At 41.7% G+C, this 27,279-nt stretch overlaps 5 protein-coding genes and 1 long non-coding RNA gene across 11 annotated transcripts; 5 read left to right on the top strand and 1 right to left on the bottom strand.

The window, feature by feature from the left end:
* Positions 1–2,411: 2,411 nt before the first annotated feature.
* slc25a25a (solute carrier family 25 member 25a) lies at positions 2,412–7,924 on the top strand. Its single transcript, XM_062454629.1, has 10 exons — positions 2,412–2,677; positions 3,589–3,715; positions 3,841–3,919; positions 4,032–4,143; positions 4,998–5,156; positions 5,637–5,789; positions 5,922–6,029; positions 6,168–6,335; positions 6,442–6,592; positions 6,706–7,924. The coding sequence occupies exons 1-10, from the start codon at positions 2,519–2,521 to the stop codon at positions 6,888–6,890; spliced, it is 1,401 nt and encodes a 466-aa protein (XP_062310613.1). The 5' UTR covers positions 2,412–2,518; the 3' UTR covers positions 6,891–7,924.
* A 181-nt stretch (positions 7,925–8,105) lies between these two features.
* On the top strand, positions 8,106–9,795 carry zdhhc12a (zinc finger DHHC-type palmitoyltransferase 12a). 2 transcript variants are annotated; one of them, XM_062454630.1, is made up of 5 exons: positions 8,106–8,339; positions 8,508–8,641; positions 8,718–8,831; positions 8,959–9,125; positions 9,214–9,795. In XM_062454630.1, the coding sequence occupies exons 1-5, from the start codon at positions 8,243–8,245 to the stop codon at positions 9,527–9,529; spliced, it is 828 nt and encodes a 275-aa protein (XP_062310614.1). In that variant the 5' UTR covers positions 8,106–8,242; the 3' UTR covers positions 9,530–9,795. The 2 variants fall into 2 exon arrangements, with proteins under 2 accessions (XP_062310614.1, XP_062310615.1); XM_062454631.1 differs by having other exon boundaries at positions 8,107–8,339; positions 8,742–8,831.
* A 4-nt stretch (positions 9,796–9,799) lies between these two features.
* LOC134015235 (serine/threonine-protein kinase N2-like) lies at positions 9,800–16,584 on the bottom strand. 3 transcript variants are annotated; one of them, XM_062454627.1, is made up of 21 exons: positions 16,251–16,584; positions 15,766–15,907; positions 15,298–15,449; positions 14,828–15,050; positions 14,555–14,716; positions 14,287–14,396; positions 13,933–14,076; positions 13,657–13,732; positions 13,354–13,543; positions 13,053–13,188; positions 12,871–12,923; positions 12,690–12,747; positions 12,510–12,601; positions 12,257–12,421; positions 12,101–12,163; positions 11,937–12,013; positions 11,671–11,813; positions 11,317–11,424; positions 11,146–11,226; positions 10,822–11,053; positions 9,800–10,741 (listed from the first exon to the last, which is right to left on the bottom strand). In XM_062454627.1, the coding sequence occupies exons 2-20, from the start codon at positions 15,896–15,898 to the stop codon at positions 10,850–10,852; spliced, it is 2,370 nt and encodes a 789-aa protein (XP_062310611.1). In that variant the 5' UTR covers positions 15,899–15,907; positions 16,251–16,584; the 3' UTR covers positions 9,800–10,741; positions 10,822–10,849. The 3 variants fall into 3 exon arrangements, with proteins under 3 accessions (XP_062310611.1, XP_062310609.1, XP_062310612.1); XM_062454625.1 differs by having other exon boundaries at positions 9,800–11,053; XM_062454628.1 differs by lacking the exon at positions 16,251–16,584 and having other exon boundaries at positions 9,800–11,053; positions 15,752–15,902.
* Positions 14,292–16,597, top strand: LOC134015240 (uncharacterized). Its single transcript, XR_009929086.1, has 3 exons — positions 14,292–15,956; positions 16,313–16,382; positions 16,564–16,597. It is a non-coding gene; the product is annotated as an uncharacterized LOC134015240 (long non-coding RNA).
* Positions 16,598–17,389: 792 nt separating this feature from the next.
* seta (SET nuclear proto-oncogene a) lies at positions 17,390–21,036 on the top strand. Of its 2 annotated transcripts, XM_062454633.1 has the most exons (9): positions 17,390–17,499; positions 17,653–17,736; positions 18,709–18,766; positions 19,005–19,147; positions 19,229–19,332; positions 19,440–19,553; positions 19,766–19,936; positions 20,072–20,206; positions 20,308–21,036. In XM_062454633.1, the coding sequence occupies exons 2-9, from the start codon at positions 17,664–17,666 to the stop codon at positions 20,329–20,331; spliced, it is 822 nt and encodes a 273-aa protein (XP_062310617.1). In that variant the 5' UTR covers positions 17,390–17,499; positions 17,653–17,663; the 3' UTR covers positions 20,332–21,036. The 2 variants fall into 2 exon arrangements, with proteins under 2 accessions (XP_062310617.1, XP_062310616.1); XM_062454632.1 differs by lacking the exon at positions 17,390–17,499 and having other exon boundaries at positions 17,506–17,736.
* A 1,260-nt stretch (positions 21,037–22,296) lies between these two features.
* On the top strand, positions 22,297–27,171 carry LOC134015234 (outer dense fiber protein 2-like). 2 transcript variants are annotated; one of them, XM_062454624.1, is made up of 18 exons: positions 22,297–22,606; positions 22,784–22,912; positions 23,087–23,188; positions 23,394–23,533; positions 23,627–23,753; positions 23,846–23,977; positions 24,081–24,155; positions 24,272–24,343; positions 24,451–24,567; positions 24,750–24,935; positions 25,076–25,185; positions 25,275–25,410; positions 25,597–25,707; positions 25,822–26,085; positions 26,214–26,314; positions 26,410–26,572; positions 26,676–26,801; positions 26,915–27,171. In XM_062454624.1, the coding sequence occupies exons 1-18, from the start codon at positions 22,496–22,498 to the stop codon at positions 27,083–27,085; spliced, it is 2,373 nt and encodes a 790-aa protein (XP_062310608.1). In that variant the 5' UTR covers positions 22,297–22,495; the 3' UTR covers positions 27,086–27,171. The 2 variants fall into 2 exon arrangements, with proteins under 2 accessions (XP_062310608.1, XP_062310607.1); XM_062454623.1 differs by having other exon boundaries at positions 23,021–23,188.
* The last annotated feature ends 108 nt before the right edge of the window (positions 27,172–27,279 follow it).

Raw genomic sequence — 27,279 nt, 5'->3', positions numbered from 1 at the left:
AATCCATTGACCGTCTCAGACGCACACACGTTCCAAAACCATGGGCCAGTAGAGAGCGCCAGAGATTTAGTTTCAGAAGATTTTAGTCATTTTGATTGGTAATAGTAATGTAGGCCTACTCAAAATAATGGTCAACTGCCACGATATGAAAGATGACCTGAAATGGGTAAACGGATATAATAAGAAATAATTTCTTATTTGTTCACGCACTACATTGATTAATTGATTAATTCTCTTGTTTTTTGGTTTGCTTTATGGGCATTATGCGGTGTGCAGCCCAGGTGTATTGGTAATGTATAATTTGAGACATTTTTTAACATGCTCCTTCAAGGGCTTTCATGCTACAAACAAACACAAATAAAATGGTTTACAATGTGTCTTTAAATGATTACAAAGAGCAATCTTGATATGAATAGTTATGATCACTTATCTGATATGGTATAGCTACAGCAGCTCCTGTGCATTTTTTGTGTGACATATTTAATTAGACTCCAAATGCATATACCGGTAACTAGCTTAGAATGAGGGTTAGGTTCATCAAGTTTCTGTTGCATACATTTGGACCACTATGTTCATTACACTAGTTTTGTTAAGAACATATATGCCCTCTGTACTGTTTTCTTGACAAGTGGACTAGTTCTACTGATAATAAAACTGATACAGTTTAGTGACCTGTTTACTTCCTTCCTGTTTTTTTCCGTTACAGTGGCCCTATCGGAAAGGTTATCTGGTGTGAAACCCGAAATACAGACACATTCATGGTGGCCAAAACAACAGACTGTGTGCAATGAGACAGGGAATCATTGCCTTGACCCAGGGGGTATCACACTTTGTTTTGTTGTTTGACTTGGTAATTGGAGCTTATGTTGAATAACACTGGTTCTGCAAAACAGCTTAATTTGGCATATAATAAACTTGTGTGCACTCCCTTTGTTTTTATCACAATGCTTTTTGATTTAATTCCATTTTAATCCATGATGAGCTAAATAATGTATATATTCCTTGTATTATAGTTAATATGTCCAATAAACTGTATCAAACTATCCTTTTATTCTTGTGAATCCATTTAGCTCTGAAATACTGTGCTGTTGCATGCTAGCATTTCATTGCTTGTGTAAGGGTTTGCATGATAGCTAATATCATAAGTTATTTCACTTAAGGTCTGTATGATTTACTGTAATAACCAGTGCGATGGCACCCTGATAGCTCCAGTCTCAGCTGTCTGCCACGTGCACCCTAAGTCTTGATGTACTTCCAGCTCCAGACCTGATGAGATGGCCTGGCTCCATGCCTGCTGCAAGCCGTGCAGAACAGTTGACTGTTCACACTGTAGGTTGTTGTTTAAATACTAGAACAAATGTCAGTGATGAAAGATTAGTATACAAACAAGCAGGATACAAACAAGTAGTGATTACATATGCTAGGGGGTACAATAAATGATAGATCATACAAATACATTAAAGGATGCACACAAATGTACAGTTTTAACTTAACCCTGTAAGACCCTGTTTAAAATTGCAACATCACTTTTAGCTCTCCAAAAAACACATTTGCAAAAAAAAGTAGCCTATTGTCCTAATGTCTTGTCTTGCAATGCCATTGGATAAATATGGTCTTTCAAAAAAAAAGAAATTTGAAATTAGGGAGCTAAAAGTGACATTGTAATTTTACAACCAGGGGTCTTACAGGGTTACTGCTCAATTCCCTGTAGAAAACACAGAAGAGTGGCTTTTTATTTGTGAATTTACACTTATGAATATGAATTGTAGCCATCAGCACAATTAGATTTACAAGGTAAAATTGTTTCTCTATCTTTACTATGGTTAAGGAAACCGAGCAGCACATTCTCCCACAAGAAACTAAAGTCATCAAGAATATTACAAATTATAAAACTGTGAATATCTTTCCATAAACGTTTTATATATATATATACAATGCCAAAATAAATGAGAAACTTGTTTACATTTAGCAGACGCTCTTATCCAGAGCGACTTACAGTAAGTACAGGGACATTCCCCCAAGGCAAGTAGGGTGAAGTGCCTTGCCTAAGGACACAAAGTCAGTTGGCATGACCGGGAATCGAACTGGCAACCTTCGGATTACTAGCACAATTCCCTCACCGCTCAGCCACCTGACTTCCTGTTTCTGGATGCTCAACACGAAATGTAGAAGGAGATCTAGCTGTAAAAAAAAAAAAAAAGTAAGTTAGAGGGCGTGTGCCCCATAGCCTATGACGCACAAAGGAAGGGGCCTCCATGTTTGAGGGGCCAATCAATGGGTTGACGCTGTGGTTGGTAAATTGACGTCGTCAATGAAAATGGTAGTGAGAAAAAAAAAAGGTAGCAGCCAATGATACGGATCCTTTTTTATAAAAGGGAGTGGTTAAACGCTTCTTAAACACGAGCCACTTCCTTACCGGCATTTTAAGAGGATCGTTCTCTTTCCTTTCGGGAGTCTCCCATCGCTTCAGCTTTCTATTTATTTATTTATAGTGGAACGTTTTTATTTTGATATCAACATGCTTGGTCTTTGCCTTTATGTGCCTGTTCCGAATATAGACCCGATTGAATTTGAATATTTTGAGTCAAATGGACTACCATCGGAGCTGAAATCCCTCTTCAAGTTGAGTGTATTTCTACCGACTCAGGAATTTTCAACATACCAGAAATGGAGAAGGGTAAGAACTGACAGAGTATGTCTGAAGTTAATATCATGAACTTTGTTTAATAAGTTCAAAACTTTTGAATCAAAAGTTAAAGCGGGGTGTGCCTTAAACTACACATTCCTGTAAGTACTGCCCACTTCCGAGTGTCTGCATAAATGGCGGAAAGTGGTGTGCTCTAATGCGTTACATTTTTTTAAGTGCATGGGGGCTTGAGATGAGACTTGATCATAATCTTACTTTTATATATCGTTAATAGTTAATTTATTTTGTGGAGTCTCCAAGATTTACAAGTTGATGACGTGTAAAATGAAGGCTAATTGAATTGGATGATTTACCTGATTACTAGTTTCAAACTCCGTCCCGACAGTGCATGTCCGTGACCCACTTGCCAAGGAGCAATGTTCTTGGCATAGACTAGCGTCTACAGCGCGTGTAGTAGCCACGACTTCAGAACATCTATCTATATCCTTAACGATGGGTCGACGTGCCAAGACACACTATGCCAGCGAGGCCTGATCCTGTCTAGGCCTACCTGGTCTAAAATTGGACTGGGCCGCCAGCATTGGGGTTGCAGGCTAACGGATATTTGATCTGCTTGTTTGAATAGTGTAACAGTACCACTGTCTCTGAATTGCCACAAATGTTTTTGGAACATCTCCCTCATGTTGCAGACATTGCTGAAATAAATGTTGTTGGCAGGGCACTGAAATTGTGAAACTAGTCAAGCATGGCCCATTAAATTGGCTACCTGAGGCCTTAGTACAGAATTCAAGCCAAATGCTTATAATGAAGGGCAACTGCCAAGGTCCATGAATGCGTCCCATAAACCACCTGGGTGTACTGGGACTGTTAACTCTGTAATGCTAGTGTCGTGCATTGGTTCTGAGATTAAGTTTTTAGCTTTTTTCTTTTCTCTCCTGTAGAAAGCTGTGAAACACAAAGAGAAGGACTTGGATGGACAGCTGGCCTTTGAGGAGTTTGTTCACTATTTGCAAGATCATGAGAAAGATCTGAAACTTGTCTTCAAGAGTCTTGACCAAAAGAGTGCAGGTACAGTTGCACCCATTCACACGAATGAACAGATGATAAATAGGAGTTAGGCCATTGGCTCTGGACCATGGCATACATTTTCCCAGTGGAATTAATGTTGAATTCTTTCTGTTCATGTCGTATAGATTCCAAAGAGATCATGCAGTCACTTCAGGACCTCGGAGTACGCATCTCCCAGCAGCACGCCGAGAAAGTCCTGAAAAGGTAAACGTCGTCTGGATGAAGCCTCCTCCTACTTTTCTTTATGGCCTGTGTTGTCGAACACCCCTGATTTGAATGTGTATTGCAATGTAACATTTTTGTCTCGTTTAAATAGTATGGATAAGAATGGAACAATGACCATCGACTGGAACGAGTTGAGCAAGTACAATCTGCTGGAGCCCGCTGAGCACATCCCAGAGATCATCCTCTACTGGAAACACTCCACGGTGAGAACAGAGACGAGACAAGCTTATTTACATGAATGGGGAGCATAGGTTCCCTGTTGGCACATCCGATCGCAACCTATTCCATTGACACACCAATCCCTTTAAGAGCCCTAGACCTGCGTCAGAAATTAAGTCCTAGAGTTGGTTCTGAATCGGAAGGCTTATGACTAAAGAGTACGTACACTTGTGCAAAAGGCCTGTAAAATGTGGCAGCTATAATTACTTTCTAGAACTCTTTCCCAGGAGTGAAATTCTTGACATCCTCAATGAGCTGACATTTATACCACCTAATCGTAGTCAGTTACATTTCATATGTGCCATCGTCTACTTGGCATGTAATGGTTGGCTCCACGTGGCTACAAATATATAGATGTTCTCTTTTGGCAGTGGTAACCCAAGACAAAGGCCAGGCAAAATGTCACGGAGCGTTGCATAATCAGTTTAACTGGCGTCACTATTTCCAGAGTTTACCCTCTGGTAATCGCGCTCATTGACATGAGTGATCCAGAGCATGTACACTGGGAGGCAGGTCATGTATCCAGACCAGTCTACATCTGTGTGGTCTCCCTCACTGTCCCAGGATATAAAATGACTAATGGCAAGCTTTATCAAGAGTTATCATGACCTTTGGCCTTTGCTCTTGTAATATTGCCCATAGATGTTGAGTAAAGCAGACTTCCTATTTCTTAGACAAGTTGGTTACCAAGAAAATGGCTGTTTCCCTTGAGGCGAAACCTATTTAATTCCAAAGTATTTGGCTTGAAACTGACCCCTGTCCCATGATCAGTCCTTTTATACCCTCCTTTCATAGAGATGTGAGTTTCTTTTTTTCTGACCATGACCTTCACCTTCAGATCTTTGATGTGGGTGAGAACATGATGGTGCCTGATGAGTTCACCTCGGAGGAGAAGCTGACTGGGATGTGGTGGAGACATCTGACTGCAGGCGGAGGTGCGGGAGTCGTGTCTAGAACCTTCACCGCCCCTTTAGACCGGCTCAAAGTGCTCATGCAGGTAGGACAACTGGACCTACTTTCTCAATCAGACAACTTGAATGTTGGCAGGGTGAAGGCGTACTGCTTGCGTAACCTTCCAGGGACATGGTAGATAAAAAAGAAATGACAGCAAGGCTGGTTATCTTAGTGATAAATTAGTTAACGAGTACCTCCCAAGTTTTGACGTAAATGTGCTGGAACAGGGGTCCAGAGTCTAGTTTAGCGTGCATGGTCGATAAGTCCACTCCTGTCAACCAATTACTGGAGGGGAGCCAGCACACCTTCCTCACAGATGTACATGATGGGCTACAGTTACGCCATCGATTGTAGTTCTTGGTGTACACGATAAGAGTGGGAATATGTGTCAATAGCCCAATAATTTACGTCAGCGGATTAGTTGTGTCCCTAGGGCAACTTTTTTTTGTGTTTGTTTTTTACACATCTGACTGGAGATGTGTAATGAGATTGTATTTGACCCCCTGTGTTCTTCATTTGACAGGTTCATGGTTCCCGTAGCAACAACATGTGTATCATGACTGGACTCACCCAGATGATCAAAGAGGGGGGCATGAGGTCACTGTGGAGAGGGAACGGGGTCAACATCATCAAAATTGCCCCTGAATCTGCTCTCAAGTTTATGGCCTATGAGCAGGTAAATACTTTGGTTACTTCTGAGATTAAACTTTGGATTCTATCCTGAGTGATCCTTTTACTGGTGTTTTGCATTGGGAAGATTTAGTATTCTAAATGCGTTTCTCTCTCTCTCCTGGTGATGCCTGTATAGATCAAACGCCTGATGGGCAGCAACAAGGAGAGTCTGGGTATTTTGGAGCGCTTCCTCGCTGGCTCTCTGGCTGGAGTCATTGCTCAGAGCACCATCTACCCCATGGAGGTAATTTGTCTCCCTGATTCAGATCCCTGAAAACCATTATCAAATGCATTTCAGTTAAATGAGTTATGGGTGAGAAATGTATAACCTCCTACTCATGACTTGTTTGGTTGATTATTGTTTTCTATTCTGAACCTGCAGGTACTCAAAACAAGACTTGCCCTGAGGACAACTGGTCAGTACTCTGGGATCTCGGACTGTGCCAAGCATATCTTCAGGAGAGAGGGACTGGGTGCCTTCTACAAGGGTTATGTTCCCAACATGTTGGGCATCATCCCTTATGCTGGCATTGACTTGGCTGTGTATGAGGTAAATGGAGACTGCAAATTGATTTTTTTAAAGGGTCACATCTTTTTATCGCATTTGCTGCTTGCATAAGGCATTTTCTAACTTTTTTTTTTTCTCCTCTTTACAGACGTTAAAGAATTCCTGGCTCCAGAAGTATGGCACTAACAGCACTGACCCAGGCATATTAGTCCTGCTGGCTTGTGGCACAGTGTCTAGCACCTGTGGTCAGCTGGCCAGCTACCCCTTGGCTTTGGTACGCACCCGGATGCAGGCACAAGGTGAGATTCTCAACCATGCACGACCCCATCTTCACATTGGAATGTTTATCCGTTTTTGAATTTGTCCATGCATCGTTCCTTCTAACCCTGTTTCTTTTATTTGTCCCATTCAGCAATGTTTGAGGGCAGCCCTCAGATGACCATGTCTGGGCTCTTCAAACAAATCATAAGGACCGAGGGGCCCACTGGTCTCTACAGGGGTCTGGCCCCCAACTTCCTTAAGGTCATTCCAGCTGTCAGCATCAGTTACGTGGTATACGAGAACCTGAAGACGTCACTAGGAGTGACGTCACGTTGAGGTGATGGGTCAGCAACAGACTGAGTATGTTAGCCACCCCGACTGGGGTTTGGCTGTGGGATCATGGGAACGATTGGACCCGAGGGTTATGGAGCCATCTCATTCTATGAATGTCAGAGGATGGAAGGCGGGCAAGGTGCAGGATTATGAAATGCCAAGATCAATGTTATCGACTCTGTGAGCTGAAACGAAGGGAAAAGGGAACCTCCATCACTATGACGGATGCTGCTATTTTAGAAGAGCAATAAGATATTACCGCAACTCTACAGGGAATGCTTGTAATGCTCTATACTTGAGGACCAAATGTAGTTGCCATTAAAGTCTATGTTAAACTCTATACAGATTTGCATCGTGTCCACATTTAAACTGCAGTCCAGTTTGCATCCCATGTTAACGCTACTTTATCTGTGCCCTGTGCAAATGCTGTTATGCCTAAAATTTATCCAGAAACAGTTCTTTCAATATAATGGTTTCAAAAAATTGTTTGCTTTTTGATACTTTCTCCGGGCAAATGCATCCCTTCTCAATAGCAAGAACTGCTACTTTTGAGCCAATTAAGTTTACAAAGTAAGTTATTTTATGAACAAGAAACTTATTTGTGTCCATACAATATTTATTTAGTGTTATATGTTGCCTGTTGAGAGCAGTTTCTTACAACTTGAGACATTGGAAGTGCACACTTGCATAAGTGCATTTATTTCATCATGAAAGTACTTGACTGTGATTGTACATTTGCTTGTATGTAATTCAAAAATATTGTTATTGGATGAGATTTATTAAATTCACTTGTTCAGGGAACACTTTGTAACCGTATGTGTTTTGAAGACATTTGAAACATTGAAAGCGTTTGTTTAAAAACCTGGTGGCTTCATAGTTTAGTAACACGAATGCACTTTAATCAAATTCTGGAGACACCTTTATGAATGTAATTCTTTAACTTTAAAAGTTGGTAGGATTCCTAACTTTTCAAAATACATTTTTATTGTTTTTTTTTATTATACTTTTGTTTCAAATAAATGCAAAATATTCAAATACTTGTGGCTTATGTTTATTAATTTCTGAGGAGTTAATTAATTTTATATAGATATTTTCGGGACACCACGAGGAAATTAGATTGAAAACTGTTGAGGAACGAAGGACATGGCCGTGTCCGTTTTATTAATAACTGCCTCACCTTGGAATTCAGAACGTGTACCCTGTGCCCTGCTCGGTTGAATATATCAAATGGCTGAATTTTTATTGGCTAGGCCAAACATGTGATCATTCCAGGAAGTGTTTGTAAGCGCTGCAAGGCAAAGCAAGTGGTTCGCTATTGTATATCTAGCTTGCAAGTTAGATTCGACCATGCAACGATGTTAAAAAACATTTTTCGATCTGGTCATCTAATTAGGACCACACATGTTGTCCTGACATGGGTTATTACTTTGATTCTATTCCTACATAACACAGGTAAACCGAAATATGACACAAGCTAACCTCGTTACACGTAGTAGCTTGTTTTGTAGTTTGGCTTCCTAAGACCAACACTTATCAAGCTACACACTTCTGTATGTAATTGTCAGAAAAGGTTGTGTTCTAAGTAGATAAAGTAAACCTAGTTATCTCTTGCCCTGCTAGACTTGAGAAGACAAGAGGAGAAGGGTGATTTGACGCAGCCAGTGGTGTTCTCCTTGCTGGTTTTGCTGTCAGTAATGCTGTACTTCACCGTGTCTTTAATGGACCCGGGATTTGTCCTCTCTGACAGTATTAAGGTACGATAAACATTTAACTATATTAGGCAGCTATAACTTTAATCTAAGTCTGATCTATTACTTATGGCAATTACAGACATACAATAACATGTGTTACCAGTGTCCTCAGGCTGTAAGTGAAGAGTTGGAGGAGATGATGCCTGATAGCACCACTCCTCGATTACGCCGTTGTGGATACTGTCTTTTCCAGGTACTGTAGCCAGTTGAGACCAATACACCATCATGGTGTGTCCTCCGATCAAATAAATGATACCATCATTACAAATTGCTGTAATTGTGAGTACTGTACTGTGTTCTCTTCCTTTTCTTTCAAGCAGCAACCTATGAGGGCCAAGCACTGCCATACCTGTAAACACTGTGTGCGTCGGTTTGATCATCACTGTCCTTGGATCGACAATTGTGTTGGGGAAAGGAACCACCGCTGGTTCATCATATATCTGACAGTGCAGCTGGTGGTTTTACTCTGGGCCCTTCAGATAGCATGGTAAGTGTGGGTGAATATTTGATCCGACTCATAGAATACCCACACAGTCTTTGTTTGGTTTCTGATACTGGACGTCCATGTCTTGCAGGTCGGGCATCTCTTTTACTGACACATGGAAGGTGTGGTTCAGAGTAAATGGCTTCCTGCTGGCTTCGCTGGGTCTTATAGGTGTTTTCTCTTTGGTGGTGGTCGTCCTCATGTGCTGCCACTTGTATCTGGTCTCTGTCAGCGCTACCACTTGGGAATTCATGTCTCGACACAGAATCTCCTATCTAAAGAGCTGCAGCGATGAGGAGAACCCTTTTGATCGGGGCCTTTTCTGTAATCTGTGGGACTTCTTCTGCTTGTGCCGGACAGTCGTCTGGGAGCAGGTGTACTACAGAGGGAGCCACAGTTATGTCTGACTCGTACTGTTGAACATGACGGTGTGTTGTGATTATACTGGGTGATACATTTGGTGCTCTCAGATAGTGACAGTGTGTAGGTCAACTGTTGTGTTGCGCTGATTACGTTAAAAACTCTAATCAAATTGATTTTTAACCATTGTGTTACCCATTTAATCCTTAGATTTGTACCTTTTTTACATCTTTTTCTTTGTTATCTATTGTAAATTATAAAGCCGTGTTTTGTATTGACACAAGAGTCACAGTAAAACAGGATATTCCATTAATTTGCATTATTTATTTATTGAATGTGTTTTGCCACATTTGGTGGTAAGATGATAGATTTATATGTACAAACTTTGTTTAGAGGTAATGAAACAACTAGACATAGACTGAAGTCACATTTTTGATTTAGGACACAGTGACATACATCTGATTCTCATGGATACATATTTCTGTCACACACATACATTCCTGGTTGTGGTAGTCCACATACATTCATACTGTAATGCATTGTAATCAACAGTAACCATATTGAACTGTTGAATTTCAAAACAAACACACAAAAGCTTCTTTACATTATCACTGTTATTGCATAACTTTGAAAGCATTGCTATAGTCAAAGCACTATTTAATTCATATTTATGGCTGTATCATAAATGGCTTATCTTGTGGCTTATGACTACACAGTCTTAGACTAAGTGCACAAATTCATAAGTGTGCCATGCACTTTTTAAAGAAAATCTTAAATTCACAAATGTCATTGAGGAAGTTATTGGAACAAATATATAAGTATAGACATTGCATCTTCACATTTAACAATATTTATATAAAGGAGATGTAACAGGAATAAAATAGCTTTTTTCATTTGCTTTGTCAAGGCAGTGGGCAAAGCCTCTCACAGTGATGCATAGAAATGGCAGCATGTACCTTAAGAAGGAAACTGTTATCAGGCAATGGCAACATAAGCAAAGGCCACAAAGCATGCTTGGATTCTGTCCCTGGATTCCAACAATTGTTTTTGTGTTTGTAGATGGTATCCATTGTCATTAGACAAAAATCCATTCCAAAATAAATACCATAGCATTAAATACTATAGCACATTGGAACAGTCACGGAGTCAGGCTGTCCCGACTCGCTCCAAATATAAAGGGTTACAATCCTGAAAGTATTCTCTGTTTGGTTTTTGGGGATGATGGCTTCTGAAGACTGCCAGTCTGCCTCGTCTGTTACCTGAATACAAACACAGAGCATTTAGTTGTTATCAGTAATGGTTGTGTGCTACGGAACAGCTCATGCAGAAGTTTGATGACCTTTCAGTCTCCCTGGTGTCTGACATCCTCATCCATGCAGGGTAGAGAAGTCAAAGTCTACGAAGGCCTGCTGCTGTTCTGAGGAGAGGCTGCAGGACACAGGAGGGGGAGACAGGACTGGCTGGAGTTTTGTGAACTCCTTGTCAAAGTTGCTAACGTCCATGGACGCCTTGATCAATGGCAGGAACGGGGGTTTCACTTTCTTCGCGAGCAAGGCATCCCAGTCTATCGTCTGTGAAATTGTTTTGAATGATATTGTTAGATTAGAAAACAAGGCATGCACTCACAGCAAGGCAAACTCAACACAGTGAGATATTAAATTACCTTGAAGAATTTCTCCCCCTTAACCTCAGTTGCATCCTCTTCTCCTCCTCCTAGTCTTTTCAGTGGGTTCTTTTTGAGCAGCTGAACAGTTCAACAGCTCAAGTAAGAGACAAAAACAAGACTTTATGAGAAAAGAGAGAGTAGATAAGTGGGGTAGATGAATCCCATTACCTTCTGGATGATGGAGGCTGAGTCTGGAGAGAGGCAGCTAGGATACTGTACATCATCATTAACAATGCTGTCAAAAACCTCCTCTTCATCTTCACCTGGGAATGGAGACTGACCGAAATTGTGAAGAGAGAGACATACCACTTTGGATTATTGTACTCCCTAAGCTGCATGTTCTACTTCACATGTCCTAACAATAAAGGTATTTATACTATATAATACTTATCTTTATTGTACATGCAACACTGAAGACCGCATAGACCGGACAGAGATGTGGAAGGGTGGTTGTTTATAGATGATTCCAATTATGTATTTCCGCTACGAAAGTGTGGTGTGCATTTGGTGCAGGTGACTAACCTCTCCCACGAGCATCTCAAAGATAAGGACGCCCATCCCCCACCAGTCCACCGCCCGTGTGTAGTTGTCATCAGTGAGGACCTCAGGGGCCAGGAATTCTGGTGTTCCACAGAATGTTGAGGTTCGGTCACCATGGCCCATTCCTGTCGGAACAAATGTGAGAAAACACTTTAACAAGTGAATTCAAATACTGATATCACAGAAGCCTATTATTACTGACAGTTCATTTTTGGTTGAGTTAGTCACACCCTAAAATGTTATCTTACCCTCTTTACAAAGTCCAAAGTCTGTGATTTTGATAAACCCATCAGCGTCCATCAGCAAGTTATCCAGTTTCAAATCTCTGTTCATAACACAATATTGAAATTCATTGTAAAGTGTATCGTGCATTTGTGTGGAACAAAATAAATGAAATATATGTCATTCTCACCTATAAACTATTTTATTCAGATGTAGGAACTCTAGACCCAACAAAACACAGGCTGAGTAAAACCTGTAACACAAAGTCAAACAGAAAATACAATTATTATCAATGAAGTGTGTGTGTGTGTGCAAACGTGCATGTGCGTGTATGAACGTTTCTTACCTAGCCTGAACTTCAGAGAAGACATTATTGTGGATGTGGATCATTAGGTCACCTCCTGGTGAGTACTCCATGACGAAGCACACATGCTCACTGGTCTGGAAGCAGCCATGCAGATTCACCAGAAAGGGATGACTCATTTCAAAGATCCTCCTCTCGCTCATTAGACTGGGAAACGATAACCCTGAATGAGCACTTAGCAATTACTTCGGTCCATTTCCTTGTGCCATGCATTTTCCATGGGGCTATTACTGACCTGTCAACTTCATCACGAGTCACAATTTCCCTTTTCTTCAATGCTTTTATGGCATACAGTGTTCCTGTTTTCTTAAACTCAGCTAGAAGTACCTGAATACAAAAACACATCAAATACGACAAACAAAAAAAACAACAACCAAATCAATTCATTCTAGTTTCCATTGACAAAACGAACAACCTTCCCAAAGTGTCCTCTTCCCAAAACAGAGATGCATTTGAAATCCTCCATCTTCATCCTGGTAGAGGGGCCAAATAGCATTTATTACTTTTCATTTATGTCATAACACTTATAAACATCCTTAGACAGAAGCATACTAGAGCACCATGTTATGGCACGCGCGCGTGTGTGTTCATAATACTTGGAATCAGATCCATCTCCTCTGCTCTCTGGTGTGTTGTTTCCAATGGTGGGCTGAAAAGAAAGAGATACTGTTTCAAAGATGGTGGATATAGATTCTAACACCAGTACAGTAAATAAATGTAATCAATAATGCTGCCATGCTGTATTTATGATCAAGGGGGCCCTGGTTGGGATGATCACCTGTTGTTCTGTCAGTTTAGACATTGGTGGTGTTTGTGCTGTGGAGACAGTGCTGGGGACAGTTTTTCCCTGGTCAATGCAAGACATTTTAGATGACTGATCCTCACTTATGTTAAGCCTGATCACTGGTACATCACTAAAGACAAAGGGAAAAAGGGAAAAACAATCAGATTTCAACAGAAAATCAATGACATATCCTGCTGAAGAGATATTAGTAAAGTATTTAATGCACAATCCAGTAATGCCCATTACTATATGCGGCATATTTCACCCCACAGTACTAGGCTGTGTTGCTTCTCACCCTGGCAGTGGAGGTGTTAATGGGATGACCTTGTCTGTGGAAGGGGGAGAGCCGGCCACAGGGTCAGACGATGGAGGCCCAGATGAGCTCATCGTGGTAAAAGACCTGCACTGAGGCAGCACACTCATCATCAGGTGACCCCATGTGGCAAAGTTCATGTTCATCTGGGCGGCACGAAGTAAGTTCTTCCCTGAGGGAAAGGGACAGAGAACACAAGGTTCTGCTCTACCGATACAAAATCTGTCCTGACTACAGAAACATGAGCACTACTGTGAGAAGATTGGGGGGCCACATAGGCACTACCTTTCTCTTTTGTGAAGATGCACCTCTGCCGTCTGAGTTTGGGCTGGCGCTCAATGATTGTGTTGATAAATGTGATCTATAACACCAACAGCATATAAGGCATTCTGATTTTATGTTCACAGTAGCTCATTTATCTAATTAGGTTGCTTGTTTATAACTGTTTTGCTAGAAACTATTATTTTTTTAAGTATATGATACATTTTGTGTTCAAATTTGAGTATTTCATGTGTATGTAGAGGTTGTTTCAGTTGAAGAGGACATCTTTAGATATGATACCTCTGTGAAGAGTGTGCCCTGGGGGTCCAGGCATAAACACTGGGCATGTTGCTGGTTGTCCATGAACTCCTCTAGACGCAGGAACTTGACAGCACACATCCCTCTCCAGTCTTGCCAGAAGACCCCGATTTCCAGCTCCCGAGACTTTAGACGAAAATTGGACAGAAGGATGCAAATAAATCTCTCCCCTCTCCAAAGCAAGAAGTTCAAAGTGATTCACATCAACATAGACAAGTATAGAGGGACCTCTACTGGTCACACTTAGTACTGCAATAATACAATAGAAAGTCTTATGTATGGTGAACTACTGTTGGGTGAAGACAATCCCTTCCATTCATCTGCTAAATCACTCACCCTCTCCAGTTGGATGTGAAAACTCTGCTTCCAGGCCTGCTTGTCTTGGGGTCTCCAGTGGGTGCGGCCCACCAGTCTGTTGTCCAGCCGCAGCACAGCACTGACCTCCACTGTCACACACAAGCAGCCATGTTTGGAATATACGATGTAAGTACCTTTGGTGTTCAAATTCAGGCAGGACGTTTGATATAGGCAATTCTTTCAATCCTCCAAGTTTTTGGTTTTATCAAAGTTGTATCAAATGTTTGCTTCTGACTATTAAACTTACTGGATAGGTTGTCTGTGTTTAGACAAGGTGGTTGGTTGGTAGCGCTTTGGACATTGTGATCTGATTGGCTATTTACAGTCAAGGATGCATTGTTCACTTTGTCCAAGCCAGGTAGAGATATCAGTAAGTCCTCACATCCATTTAGCTTGATCTCAAGTGTGCCTGTATGTTATAATACCAAAAAACATGATTTAGTTCCAGAGAGAGAAACACCAAACCAATGAAACCGTGTATAGAAATATTTTTTATTTAGAGCCGGGACACTGTAAATACCTGTTAGACAAGCAGGCTTGATGAAGGATGTGGAGGAGGGGGTGGAGAGGAACGAGAGTAGGCGGTTCTGCTTTTGACCTTCAGATGGAGAGGATCCCGTGGAGAGCCCCTCTTTAATAACAGGCTCCTGGAGATGGTCCTGGGACATCTCTTTCAGGCATCTCTCCAAGGAGAAGCGCAGAAGGTCCATCTTCTGAGAGGACTCCAGCACACGGGACTGAGCCTGGTGATGGAAGGACAGTTTCATGCAGGCACAATATATTTTCTGGTTGGGGTTAGGGTTAGTAAGGTATAATTTGCAGATGCACAAGAGTACAAACACGATATATTCCAATACTCTACTCCTATTATAAATTCTCAAAACACACTTAGGGATTAGGATACATCATGAGGAAATATTTAGAGTATGTAAATGCTGATGTTTTTCCTATATTGCAGACTGCTAATGAGATGTGGAAATTGTCTTTCACCTCAGCCAGGGCCAGTTGGTCCTGTGATGAAAGCCCTTCCAGCTGTTTCACAACATCCCTGGCCAACGCCAACACATCTGTCTCTCTCTGGACATGGTTCTGTAACTCTGCCAGGCGAATGTCCAGGGGACTGCCTGGCACTGGGGAGTGTCCTGCAGGATCATGGTTCAATCAGAAAACCCGCCAGACTCCACACCATCATGTACAAGGGAGATAAAATAATATGTCCGAGTCAGCAGACATGGTTGTGCACGTAGATGCTTTCTCAAATGGCTGGGATAGAGGTCAGTTACAACCACGTTCAATTTTCTAGAGTGCTTTTCAATGTCATAACAGCACAAGAGGAAAACAACACAAAGGCTGATCGATGCCCTATGGTACAATCATATTGTTCATATTGCAAGAAAAAATCTGTTTGTTATCATGCAAACATGATCCCACTCCTCAACTGTACCATAAATCTCTGACCTCCATGATGGGAGCTGTCATGGGTGCTGTGGCCATCACCAACACCAGTCTGGGTGACTTTGATAATCTGCATTCGAATCAGCTCAATCTTGGAGCGGCTGTCCTGCAGCATCTGCTGAGCTGTGGACAGCATCTCCTGATCCTAGATAGTGACACATCACAGAGACAAAGAGCTCCACGTTATCACTGAGGTAAGGAGACACAGCTACCGAGATGGAGGGAAACACAACCACAAGAGACCACTTGAACTCAATTTCACCCTGTAAATGATTTTTTCTTTTTTTAAGAATGGCAATATCTATACTGACGCATGAAATGCTGTTAATAAATCATTCAAATATAAACCAGCAGGGATTAGTGATGAAGTTAGTGATGCATGTCTTAGCCCTGCTTATTTACAAATTGATTACGCTGATACAAGTGCCAGAGGTGTAACAACACGGTTAAACCAAGTGAAAATAAGTATGACTGTGCACTTCACTCACCTCAGAGTGCTCCCCTTTCTCCTTGCTGAATAAGGGCTAATTTGTCATCCTCGTAACCACAGGAGAGCTTCTCACGTTCCACCTCTCCACCTTCACTATCCTTGAAACACAACAAGTCCTCTGCTGTTGTGGGTACAGTGAGTTCCTCTTGATAACGCTTTACATCTTGTAAATCCAGTCACACAGACTCTTGTCCAGTTTGTTTTTGCCTCTCTGATGTCTGCCCTGCAAGATCCCTTTCCCCCAGTCCGGCATTCTGATCTCTTCTCTTCCTGTTAATAAATCTCCTCTCTCCTTTTGTTTTTCTGTTTAGGCTTTCTGCAGGGGTGGCAGAGATCCCCCTGTGCCAACACTGCTGCGAGTCTGCGAGTCCTGATCTCCCTTTCTAGGCTCAGCATTGGCTGGAGCAGAACCACATGTTCCTCCGCTGTCACCAACCAAAGACAAACATAGAGCCGCTCTCCCCAGGACAGCTAGGCAGAGTACCCAGCTAAAGAGCTTTGCTTAAGAGCTTGCCCGTTCCAGAATGGAACAGAGAGTGCCTGGGACATTAATCAAATGCTCTAGGTAGTCAACTGCAGCTCTACAACTGCAGCTCTTCGTTGGGGAAGAAAAAGCATAGCATTTTCCAGCAGATGCTCGCACATTTGTTTCATGCTTTGAATGAAAAATATTTCTAATTAGCTCGTTATTCGTTTTTTTTATGAACATGGAAAGCGTTTTGTCACTGTCACATTATCTTTGCACACAGGCGACGTGATTAAAAAAATGCTGTAACTGGTAAACAAAGAACGGCTGATGCCGATCAAATGTTTAATGAATCAAACATGCATTAAAACACTTAAACAAAAAAAATTACATTAAATACTAAATTATATCAATCTTTGATGGAGTAGGCCTAATAATAATTGGAGTAATGTCTCCAAGGGTGTATTGATTTCGCATCGACTTCCCAGTCACTTAACATCAATTTCCTTATGGAGATCCTCCATAGGTGCACATATACATATATATATTAGATATTCAAATTATATACAGTTGTCAAACAGTGTAATAATCTGTTAAATTGATTAACGTTGTTGTTAAAGAGGGTGTTTCAATAAAATCCCGCCTTGTGCAACCTCGCCTATCAGAATGCAACGCTAGGAACGAGAAAGAACACTAGTGTCAAGGGAGGCGGAGTTCAGTTGGTTCCATTTGGCGAGGCGCGTTCGTAATGAAAGGGAGCGCGTGAGTGGGCTTGAGCTTCGTGAGTGTCTTTGACTTCCTCGCTTATATTGTGTGGGGGGAAGCTGCACACGTTGTTTCTGCACGCTTAAACATTCGGTTAAAACACGATTCTCCTGGTTCAGGAGAACTCAGATACAAACAAAGTATTCTTGCTGAAGTTTGTTATTCACAGCTTGCGAAAACATGTCGGCCTCGGCGGCTAAAGTGAGTAAAAAGGAGCTGAACTCAAACCACGACGGAGCGGATGAAACCTCCGGTAAGGGATGGCGGCCTCCAATTCACCGCCATTTTCACTTTCTTTAATAGTTCAACTGAATTTGATCGCTTTTAATCAAATTAGTTTACAAACTGCAATAATTTTATACGGTTGTGTTTGCACGCAAGTCTATCCGGCCAGGGGCTGCAGCCTGCGTGGTGGTCTAGATGATTGCGTATCGCGCGGCAAGCTAATTCAGAACGGTGTTGCTGAGGCCATGTTCGCTGCTAGCATCACGCAACAATCCTTGGCTAGCTAAATGTTAGCTAGCTTGACGAGTTACCGCATGCTTGATCTGTTTGGAGAGACTATTCGCTCCATAGTAGTAGCTAAACATTTTTCAGTGTGTTTTATTTTATGCAGCTAGATGGTTGGTTAGCTAGCACGGAGAATATCAAGTAAGGTTGCTTGATTAGCTGCGAACTGTTTCTGCGTAAATGAAACTACGGCGTAGCTAACGTCGTTAGCTAGCTAACCAAGCAATGGTGCGAGCCATGCAAGTTAGCTAGCCTTCCCAGTGGCTATGTGTTGTTGTTGTGCATCTCCGCCATGATGTAGCTAGCTAACTACAGAACAACAAAATAACATTGTTAACCAGCAATGGTAGGTGTGTTTTTAGGGTATTGATACAATAGTTTGGGTAATGTTATCGTTGACATAATTTTGGCGTCCCGTAGATATAGATGTTTTTGCTAGTTAGCTACACCGGCTAGCTAGGCATTTCTCGTGGAGGAGACCGAGAGTGCATAAGTGAAGTGTGCGGACCCACATTTGAACCACGCGGCCTTCGCCTGGCAGAAGCCAGCAGGAAACTCCGTTTGGGACTTGAGTAGCTTACTGCTTGGAAAGGGTCATCCATGTATAAATGCCCTCGTGATGACCTTAGGAATGAATGTCTATTACTTAACTCCAAGTATTTTACTGCACACGCCTTTTAAGTGTACTAATGGATTACATTTTTTTCCCCAACAGAAAAAGAACAACAGGAAGCTATTGAACATATTGACGAAGTTCAAAATGAAATCGACAGGTGAGAATGTCCTATGAAACGTCATATCAGAATATTAAATTGATTAAAAAAAATACATTTTGATTGTAGACTGTTTGAATGTTGTTTTAGAAGAAATGACAGACCTTTTGTCTGTTTTCAATGTCAGTATTGTAAATGTCGTTATCTGTATTTGCATTGCCTATTCCAACTCCTAACATGTATCTTTTACAATGGACATATGTTAATTATGAGTGTTAAATATATTTATTTTGTGTAGACTGAACGAGCAAGCAAGTGAGGAGATACTAAAAGTAGAACAGAAATACAACAAACTCCGCCAGCCGTTCTTCCAGAAGAGGTCAGAACTGATCGCCAAAATACCCAACTTCTGGGTCACTACTTTCGTCAACCATCCACAAGGTGAGGTTTTGCATTGCAGTCCTGCATTTACTTTATAACCTGATGTGATTGGACAATTCTAACTTCAAAATGTATTTGCAGTTTCTGCCCTTCTAGGAGAGGAAGATGAGGAGGCACTTCACTATCTCACCAGGGTGGAGGTGACGGAGTTCGAAGATATCAAGTCAGGCTACAGAATAGATTTTGTAAGTTTTAAGAAGTACATTAAGGTTTCTTAACAGCTTCCATTGTTTTAACCATCCCGACCCTCCTATTTCCTCGAGTGCAAGCAATTCTCATTTCTCTTTTGTAGTACTTCGACGAGAACCCATACTTCGAAAACAAAGTCCTTTCCAAAGAGTTCCATCTGAATGAGAGTGGAGACCCATCTTCAAAGTCAACAGAAATCAAATGGAAATCGGGAAAGGTATTTCCCGATTTGTTACTACAAGTTAACCTGATTAATTATGAAAGACAAATATGCAATACATTCTCAAATGTACCTGCCTGAGGATTAATAGTGTTCTCTTATAAATGTTGAGCCTTAATTTGATAAGAAATGGATCTTTGTATTTTATAACAAGATTCTCCGTGAGTTTTTGATACAGTAACATTTGTATTTTGTTTCTTAACTAAAAGGACCTTACCAAGCGCTCCAGCCAGACACAGAATAAAGCTGGGAGGAAGAGGCAACATGAGGAGCCGGAGAGCTTCTTCACCTGGTTTACTGATCACTCTGATGCCGGGGCAGATGAGCTTGGAGAGGTTATTAAGGATGACATCTGGCCTAACCCTCTGCAGTACTACCTGGTTAGTAGCGTAATGAATTTGGCTAAGCAAGTACCGACACCGGATAATGTACTGCTCGTTTATTTTTTTACATTCATTATATTCCTGTGCTGTTGACTTATGGGTAAACTGAGAACTGGCTTGTTTATTGTGCAGGTTCCAGACATGGATGACGAGGAGGGTGAGGGTGAAGATGATGATGAAGATGAGGAAGGTCTTGAAGACATTGATGAGGAGGGTGATGAAGATGAAGGGGAGGATGATGAAGAGGATGATGGAGATGATGGCGAGGTATGTTGGCAGTATTAGTCAAATATCTTTTTGTTTCTTGTAAACACAAGTGCTAAATAACTACTGTTTCACACAATTGATATGATTCCTCTTTGTTTTAGGATGATGATGGAGAAGATGACTGAACCAGACATGATCTACCAATTTCTTTTCCTATTGTCCCCCTTTCGGTTCTTCACCCATATTTGGGAACAAAATTATTTTTTTATGTCTGTGCTTCATCTCATTTTGAAGCCCTCTCTCCTGTCCGTGCCATGTTAAGTTTCTTTCACTCACATGAAGCTTAAGGCAAAAGGTTGCCTCGAATTTTAAGTACCACCTCAATTCCAACATTCATCTCAAAAATAAAAACCTAAAAAACAAAAAAATATAGAATCAGCTCATCATCCTGAGTAGTTTTAGGAATAGCAATTTATAAATATAATTTCTGCCTGTTTAAAGTTTTGCTATAAGTGATCAAAGCCATGGTGCAGTGACTTAGCGCTAGCAGCCAGAACTCCAGTTTTTCAAATTTTCTTCAGTTTGGGAGTAGATCCCTCAAGTTCTGTAATTTTGTTTTTTCTTTATTTTGCCCTATGTGGTTAAAATGAACAGAAAGTACCAGCTCATTCCTATCACCTCTTGTAATGTTTGGGGTCAAAGTTAGGGTCGGAAAGGGTTATATCTTGGGTGTTGAGGGTGGGCATGTGAAGTCAGTTCTATGGGATTTGTTTTGATTTTCATTGTATTGTTTTACAGATATCCATGAGATGACATTTTTAATAAAGAACACAAAACCGAAAAAAAAGAGAAACACTTGTACATTTTGGCCCCCACTACTTCTTGGAAAATGACTGGTTTACTCATGGAATTTACATCTGGTCACCATTTTCTTTTCTGCTGGGAAAATTGTTTTAAATTTGAGGTGTACAAGTTGCTTTGTTACAATAAAACGTAATGTGTATGCGTGTGATCTTATGGATGTCTTTTATAAAGTCGAACACTAGAACAGTGACAGTAAAGCATGCTGGCAATAACACATGCGATTTTTATTAGAAATTCTGACAAGGTCAAGGTTACAGACAAGTCATGCTCTTAATGCTTTGGGAGTAATAAGAAGGGATGATGCGAAATCTTCTTTCAGCAATCGGTGAGTGATCAAAGCTAGGAAGGTGTGCTCCGATTCTTCGAACTCCCCTTCTGTGACTGTACTCGACCAGTTATTTGGTTGAAACGCCCAACCTGCAAAGAACAGCTCGTCACAAACAAGGGTTGCAAGTATGTCAAATGAAAAATTTTCCTTGTAAATTAAATAAACCCACCAAGGTGCGTGTGGCATGTTCGGCATGTGGCTATAGCCCATGAGTATCCAGGATACCAGGAAAAGTGCTTATCTGCCGGAAAGTGTTTAAAAACGTCAGCCCTTGTGAATGTCACAACTTCAAATTGATGACCATGAGGGTTTTCGAACAGCTGGACGGGGACTATCTTATCCCCAAGCACTGTGTCATTTCTATGTGAAAGCGCAAGTCGACTAGGTATGAATTTGGCATCTCTTTCAAATGCCAAATCATGTCCACAAGCCCTACAGAGAAGCGAGACGCCTACACTTTGTGAATTGCAACCTTCGCCGGGCTTTGCAAATTGTAAAATTAAAGTGAGACACGAGTAAAAAGCGTACTGTCTCTGCAGAAGTTCTGATAAAGTGCGCGCTTTGCTAGTCATTGTTGGCCACATGGTCACTTTCCCCAAGCGCGATCATGCAATCGGTTCGAGACAATAAGTAGCCTAGCCTAATTGTTTCACGCAATCGGTCCAATGTTCAAATCTTTGAAGATTTCCTATAAAATGTTTGAAATAATCATCAGAATCGGCCGTTTTCCTTTAGGTCCACAGGGCTACTATTGAAACAACGTTTACAAAAACGTATTGCGCCGTCTACAGTTCAGGAGTTCGCGGATATATGACGTATTATTAAGGAACTTCCTGTTGCTACTGGCAACGTTTGACTAGAATGTGGGGCTTAAGACTGCTATCCAATCACAACGCAGTATCTTAAATATCCAGTATGAACGAGCCAATCCAATTTGACCTTCTTTGAAAAGTCTTGTTTATCGTTTCTGTCTCTGAAGCCGGAGTCGTTAGATACGACGCAGACGATAACCTATAACAATTCTTTAAAGTAATGTTTAGGGACCATTTTGACTTCGTTGTTGGGAAGCTAACATCAACACCGAGCGTAGCCCAACAATAAAGTCTTGATAGATTTACTTGCAGTGTATTTAATTAAAATACGACCTGGGTTGAATAATGAAAACACGAGATTCATCACCTCCTGTGCATGTCCATGTCGCAGAGTCCACTCCAGTGCATGTTCATCTAAAAAAGAGTCCGAAAAGCTGCACTTACAGGCCTGCTCAGGTGAGTTGGAAATATCGATTAAGAAGTTCAATAAAACATTTCTTCCTGAAAATGATCTGTACAATGTACAGTTTAAATATTTATGTTTTTTTCTTTTATTTTTTTGGTTAGTCAAAAACGTCTATGCTGCACAGATTTAAAATAATGCTGTTATTTGTTGTGCTTCTGCTTTTCCAGATGAAGACCAGAGAGGTGCAGATCAAGGGGGATGTGGTGAGCTTGCGCACAACTGCCAAGACAAAGACCCGTGTTCCCTGGATCCCCCCAGGAAGAACTTCCACCCGGCAAGATGTATACAAGTGGGAGGTATTGGCAATATTTGCTTTCTGGATTTTTTTTCATTACGAGTAATTAAGGATTGTTTTATTTGACTGTGTTTCAACAATACACAAGCTGAATATTTATCAATTTCAGGGGCCTAGTCATTGTCTTGAGATTACAACTGGGTCACCGGCTGAACCATCGCTTGGTCCTCTACAGTTGGAGGACCTGTCTGATGAGGATGAGGAGGGTCACAGTCACCGCAAGAGACAAGGGATGAAGATTGACAGACTTATGATGGATGCTGAGTCATCCAAGGAGGTATAGTATCAGATAATTTTGTAGTTGTTGCACATCACGGTCTCCTATTACTTTCTTACAATCACCTGCAAAACTTGATAGCAAAATCATGTGTATCGCTTTCCTGTTTTTTTTTTGCATGTCTAAAGCAAGGAAAATATTGTATCTAATGCTTATGCATAAGTACATTTTTATTTATTGATGCATAACTCATTTGGTTGAAAAGGCAATGTTGCGGAAGAAGGAGCGTGACCAGTCTGAACTTCTGAGAGCCCACCAGCGTAAGAGTGGCGATCAGGACGAGGAGCTGGGGGAACAGAACATGAAAGAATGTCATTCCTTGAAGATGAGAGGCGATTATGAAAGGTAAGGAATAGGCTTGTAGTGGGACATTAGGCCTACCAGTTCAAATCCTAATGTATCTGTTCATACCATCCCTAACCATTCCACTGTGTATAGGGCTGATTCTGGTAAAGTTGTTGGGGAAACAGACTTGCTGCTGAGGAAACTAGTGGAAGCTGAGATTGATAGTATGGCAGTGGCCAATCAGTTGGAAGCCCTGAAGGAGACCGTTGGCAAAGGGAAGGTTTGTTTCAATAATAAAAACATATTGATCTGTCATTGGCTATGCATTGTTGGGAGAATTTGATGTTGTGTTCAACCGTTTTTTTTCTGTAGGATAAACTATCGTCAAAGATGAATTCAAGCTCCTTAAGAAGGGAACAAGAGTTGTTGAAAAAGAAAATTGATACATTTGACAGCACAAACCGCCATCTTCGAGAACTGCTTAGGGAGTGTCATGAACGTGAAGTAAGTTTTCTGACCAGGACAGGTCCGTTTTCTAAGATTGACGAATGCAAAGAAATTGTTTGAGATGAAGTTGTCTTCTGTATTTTTGCCAATCATTTAATAGACTGAATCACTGAAGCTGTCAGAGCAGAGACATGCACTGCTGAGGAGACTGGCTGACACAGAGGATGAGAAAATGGTGGGTATCCACCACCCCTCCACATGGCAATGTTGTGTGCTTTGTCCTTTTCTTCATTTTCCCTCACAGATATTCATAACCTCCACAATGAGTTGGTTTGACCCCATTTCTTTCAGCGGCTTTTGTCAAAACTCAACAACAAAGAGAAAGAAGCCACCAAGCTTGCTCTATATCTGGATTCTGAAAAGGTTTGACAGGTGTCCCATCCCTCAGAGTTGAAAGAGTTTGCTCACTTATCATAAAGTTGTATCCTACTGCTATGCATTTGTCTTCCTACTATGCATCCTCATGGCAGGACAATGTGAAGGCTAATGGAGAGCTGTCGAAGATTCTAGAGTCTACCCGTAGTCGTCTCATAAGTCAGTTACACTGCAAAGAAGATGAAAATGACCGTCTTATTGCTCAGATTCAAGTGAGTTGACGTTATTCAATATGATTGGTCGTATCATATTACATAAGGCAGGTTGTATTTGTATACAAAGTTGCTTAGGTTGTGCCACCAGGCACAGCTGTGCCATCTGAAGATTTGGGGTTTCGGCACCATTTAAACTGAGTTGAAAATCGTCATCTTTGCGATCTTCTTGTCTGGAGCAGAGCATGGAGCTGACCCAGGAGGCTCAGAGGAAGGAGATGCAGGGTTGGATGGAAAAGCTGCAAGAGTTAAAGCACCAGAATGAGGAGAGCAAAGAGATCCACAGGCATGAGACACAAACCCTAAAACAGCGGGCCAAGCACAGTGAGGATTCAGCCAGGGAGTTGTCTACACAGCTGCTGGAGAAGGTTAGATACTCACAGGCCCTCTGGCAACCATTTCCAACACGACATGCATGTATGCTACTTTCACAGGGTGAAATACGTGCAACTATACGAAAACACCTGAGGATCACACAACGCCATGTCTTGTTTTTCTTTCCCTCCAGGAGTCCCAGTTGGCAGAAGCCCTCTCCACAGCCGAGGCCTGGTGTGCACGCCACTCCACTGAAGCGAGCGCCAAGAGCCAGCTGGACATGGATGTGACTGCTCTCAGAAAGTGAGTGAAAGAATCAACACAAAAAAACCCACTGTAAATAGGTTATTTGACGGTGGGAGATCCTTTACGGTTGTGGTCTGACTGTGCAGCCAGGTGAGAGAGCTGACAGACCAGTTATATGCTGTGGAGCAGAAAAATCGTGCTGAGAAGGAGGGGCTACTGGACCAGCTGCACCGCCTCAACTCTGACAACACCAAAAGCAAATTAGAGAACCAGAGTCTGAAGGTAAACACATTTACTTTGAGTATGTATTGATCTATAAATGCAGGAATCTGTCTGAGTGTGTGTGTGTATCTTTGGCTTGTTCGGTTTGGCACTGGTTTATATAATGACGTGATATAGACAGAGTGGGTGAATAAAATGTATTACTTTTATTAGTTAATTCTTAACATTTCTGTGTTTTCTTTTCAGGCCTCCCTATCTGCAGCAGAGGAAAAGCTTGCTCGGTCCCACTCCGAGGCTCATCAGCTTAAGACTTCAATCAAGAAGCATGAAAGTCTGATGGACAAGTACAAGTGCAAGGTACAAACACAGGCTAACAGGCATTGAAGTGACACCTCCACTGGCCTGAGGTTGGAACTCATACAAACGCGTACGTCATTCGTTTGTTGAGAAAGTGTTCGTATCGTGCCTCAGTTTCAGAAGGCTCGCTCGGAATCCGTGGACCACTGCCTGAAGCTAGATGCTGCCGGGAAAGAGGCCCGGGAGCTGAAGGCCAACCTGGAGCGGGAGATCGAGCACGTCAGGAGGCAGCTGCTGGGCCGTCTGAAAGAGCTGGAGCCTCTGCCTGAGAGGCTGAGGAGCTCTGAGCTGCAGCTCAGGGAGGCGCAGGAGCAGGTGGACGCTCAGGAAAGGAGAAACATGGAGCAGAACAGTACCCTCGCTGAGCTCAGGCACAAGGTGTGCGTGCATAATAATAATTGTATTTATAATGCACTTTATATTTAGCTAGTTAGCCTGCATAAGCATGTGTAAACTGTCTTTGAATATGATGATTAAGATGGGTCTGTGTCTGGGGCTGTGTACAGGTAGACCAGCAGGTCTGCCGGGTGGAAGCATTTCAAGAAAATAATCTACTGCTCCAGGAGGAAAACAGGCATTTGAAGCACAAAATGGAGAGTTTAGAGAGGTATGTCATACTCTATATAGGACACTAGTCGCACTTTGCTTTGCAAGTTTTAAAGGTTATTTTCTTAACTCAATTGCTCAACATCATTGATCCAGAAAAGTGGAGGAGGCCAATTTGCAGAACAGAGACATGGCCCAGGTTATCGCCCAGCGAGATGACTCGATCCACAGTAAACAGCAACAGCTGGAGGACCGAGCCAGGGAGTGCAGCATCCTCTCCAAACAGCTGGAGCAGGTGCTTGAGGACGCACAGAGACAGGTCTGTGTGCGCAGGACAGACTCGCACACACTTTGCTTTGGTTTCATTTCTGGGCTATTCTGGGCCAAAGGTTTCACTTAGATTGTTCTGTTTTTTCTTCCAGGTTGGGGAGAGCCATGAGCGGGCTTTATCTAAAGAAAGGTCCTCTCAGTCGAAGGCTCTGGATCTGGAAAGCCAGTTAGGGATGTCTAAGGCAGAGCTGTCCCAATTACGCAGAAATAAAGAGGATGTGAGTTTTGTAAGGATATTGTATATATAAAGTGAACTATTGGAAGTCCTGTATATTCATGCCCTGGCAGTTATAATGAATATGACTGAAAAGATGTAACCTTTTTTATGCAGATGGAACGCCGATTTCAGAGTCAGTTGAAGAATTTGAAGGACAGACTGGAACAATCAGACTGTACTAATCGCAGCCTGCAGAATTATGTTCAGTTTCTCAAAACTTCCTACAGTAATGTGTTTGGTGACTCTGGGCTAACAAGTACACTATTCCCACCGTCTCCAATTTAAAAGCATTGCATTGTAAGATGTTAATTTTATACCACTAAATAATTATATACCACTAATAAAACCTGCATTGTCTTGTGAGATGTTAATTGTTGATTTATTTCTATACTGCACAAATAAAGACACTTGAAATCTAACGTTTTCACCTCAACGTTTCTGTTTTTAACATGTGTTCACAGTAACATTTAAATACAAAG

The sequence above is a fragment of the Osmerus eperlanus genome, chromosome 28 (genome assembly GCF_963692335.1).
Source record: "Osmerus eperlanus chromosome 28, fOsmEpe2.1, whole genome shotgun sequence".
NCBI lineage: Eukaryota > Metazoa > Chordata > Actinopteri > Osmeriformes > Osmeridae > Osmerus > Osmerus eperlanus.
This window is presented reverse-complemented; position numbering and strand designations above follow the sequence as displayed.

Bases quoted from the DNA above. Each gene is read 5' to 3' on its own strand.
- slc25a25a (XM_062454629.1), top strand. From the start codon at position 2,519: ATGCTTGGTCTTTGCCTTTATGTGCCTGTTCCGAATATAGACCCGATT. The intron at 6,030-6,167 runs GTAATTTGTCTC...CTGAACCTGCAG, and splicing joins GCACCATCTACCCCATGGAG to GTACTCAAAACAAGACTTGC. The intron at 6,593-6,705 runs GTGAGATTCTCA...TGTCCCATTCAG, and splicing joins CACCCGGATGCAGGCACAAG to CAATGTTTGAGGGCAGCCCT.
- zdhhc12a (XM_062454630.1), top strand. From the start codon at position 8,243: ATGTTAAAAAACATTTTTCGATCTGGTCATCTAATTAGGACCACACAT. The intron at 8,642-8,717 runs GTACGATAAACA...TGGCAATTACAG, and splicing joins TCCTCTCTGACAGTATTAAG to ACATACAATAACATGTGTTA. The intron at 8,832-8,958 runs GTACTGTAGCCA...TCTTTCAAGCAG, and splicing joins GTGGATACTGTCTTTTCCAG to CAACCTATGAGGGCCAAGCA.
- LOC134015235 (XM_062454625.1), bottom strand. From the start codon at position 15,898: ATGCTGTCCACAGCTCAGCAGATGCTGCAGGACAGCCGCTCCAAGATT. The intron at 11,814-11,936 runs GTAAGATAACAT...TTGTTCCGACAG, and splicing joins CTTTGGACTTTGTAAAGAGG to GAATGGGCCATGGTGACCGA. The intron at 11,425-11,670 runs GTTAGTCACCTG...AATTTCGGTCAG, and splicing joins TTGAGATGCTCGTGGGAGAG to TCTCCATTCCCAGGTGAAGA.
- seta (XM_062454633.1), top strand. From the start codon at position 17,664: ATGTCGGCCTCGGCGGCTAAAGTGAGTAAAAAGGAGCTGAACTCAAAC. The intron at 18,767-19,004 runs GTGAGAATGTCC...TATTTTGTGTAG, and splicing joins GTTCAAAATGAAATCGACAG to ACTGAACGAGCAAGCAAGTG. The intron at 19,554-19,765 runs GTATTTCCCGAT...CTTAACTAAAAG, and splicing joins TCAAATGGAAATCGGGAAAG to GACCTTACCAAGCGCTCCAG.
- LOC134015234 (XM_062454623.1), top strand. From the start codon at position 22,496: ATGAAAACACGAGATTCATCACCTCCTGTGCATGTCCATGTCGCAGAG. The intron at 23,189-23,393 runs GTATAGTATCAG...TTGGTTGAAAAG, and splicing joins ATGCTGAGTCATCCAAGGAG to GCAATGTTGCGGAAGAAGGA. The intron at 26,315-26,409 runs GTATGTCATACT...TCATTGATCCAG, and splicing joins AAAATGGAGAGTTTAGAGAG to AAAAGTGGAGGAGGCCAATT.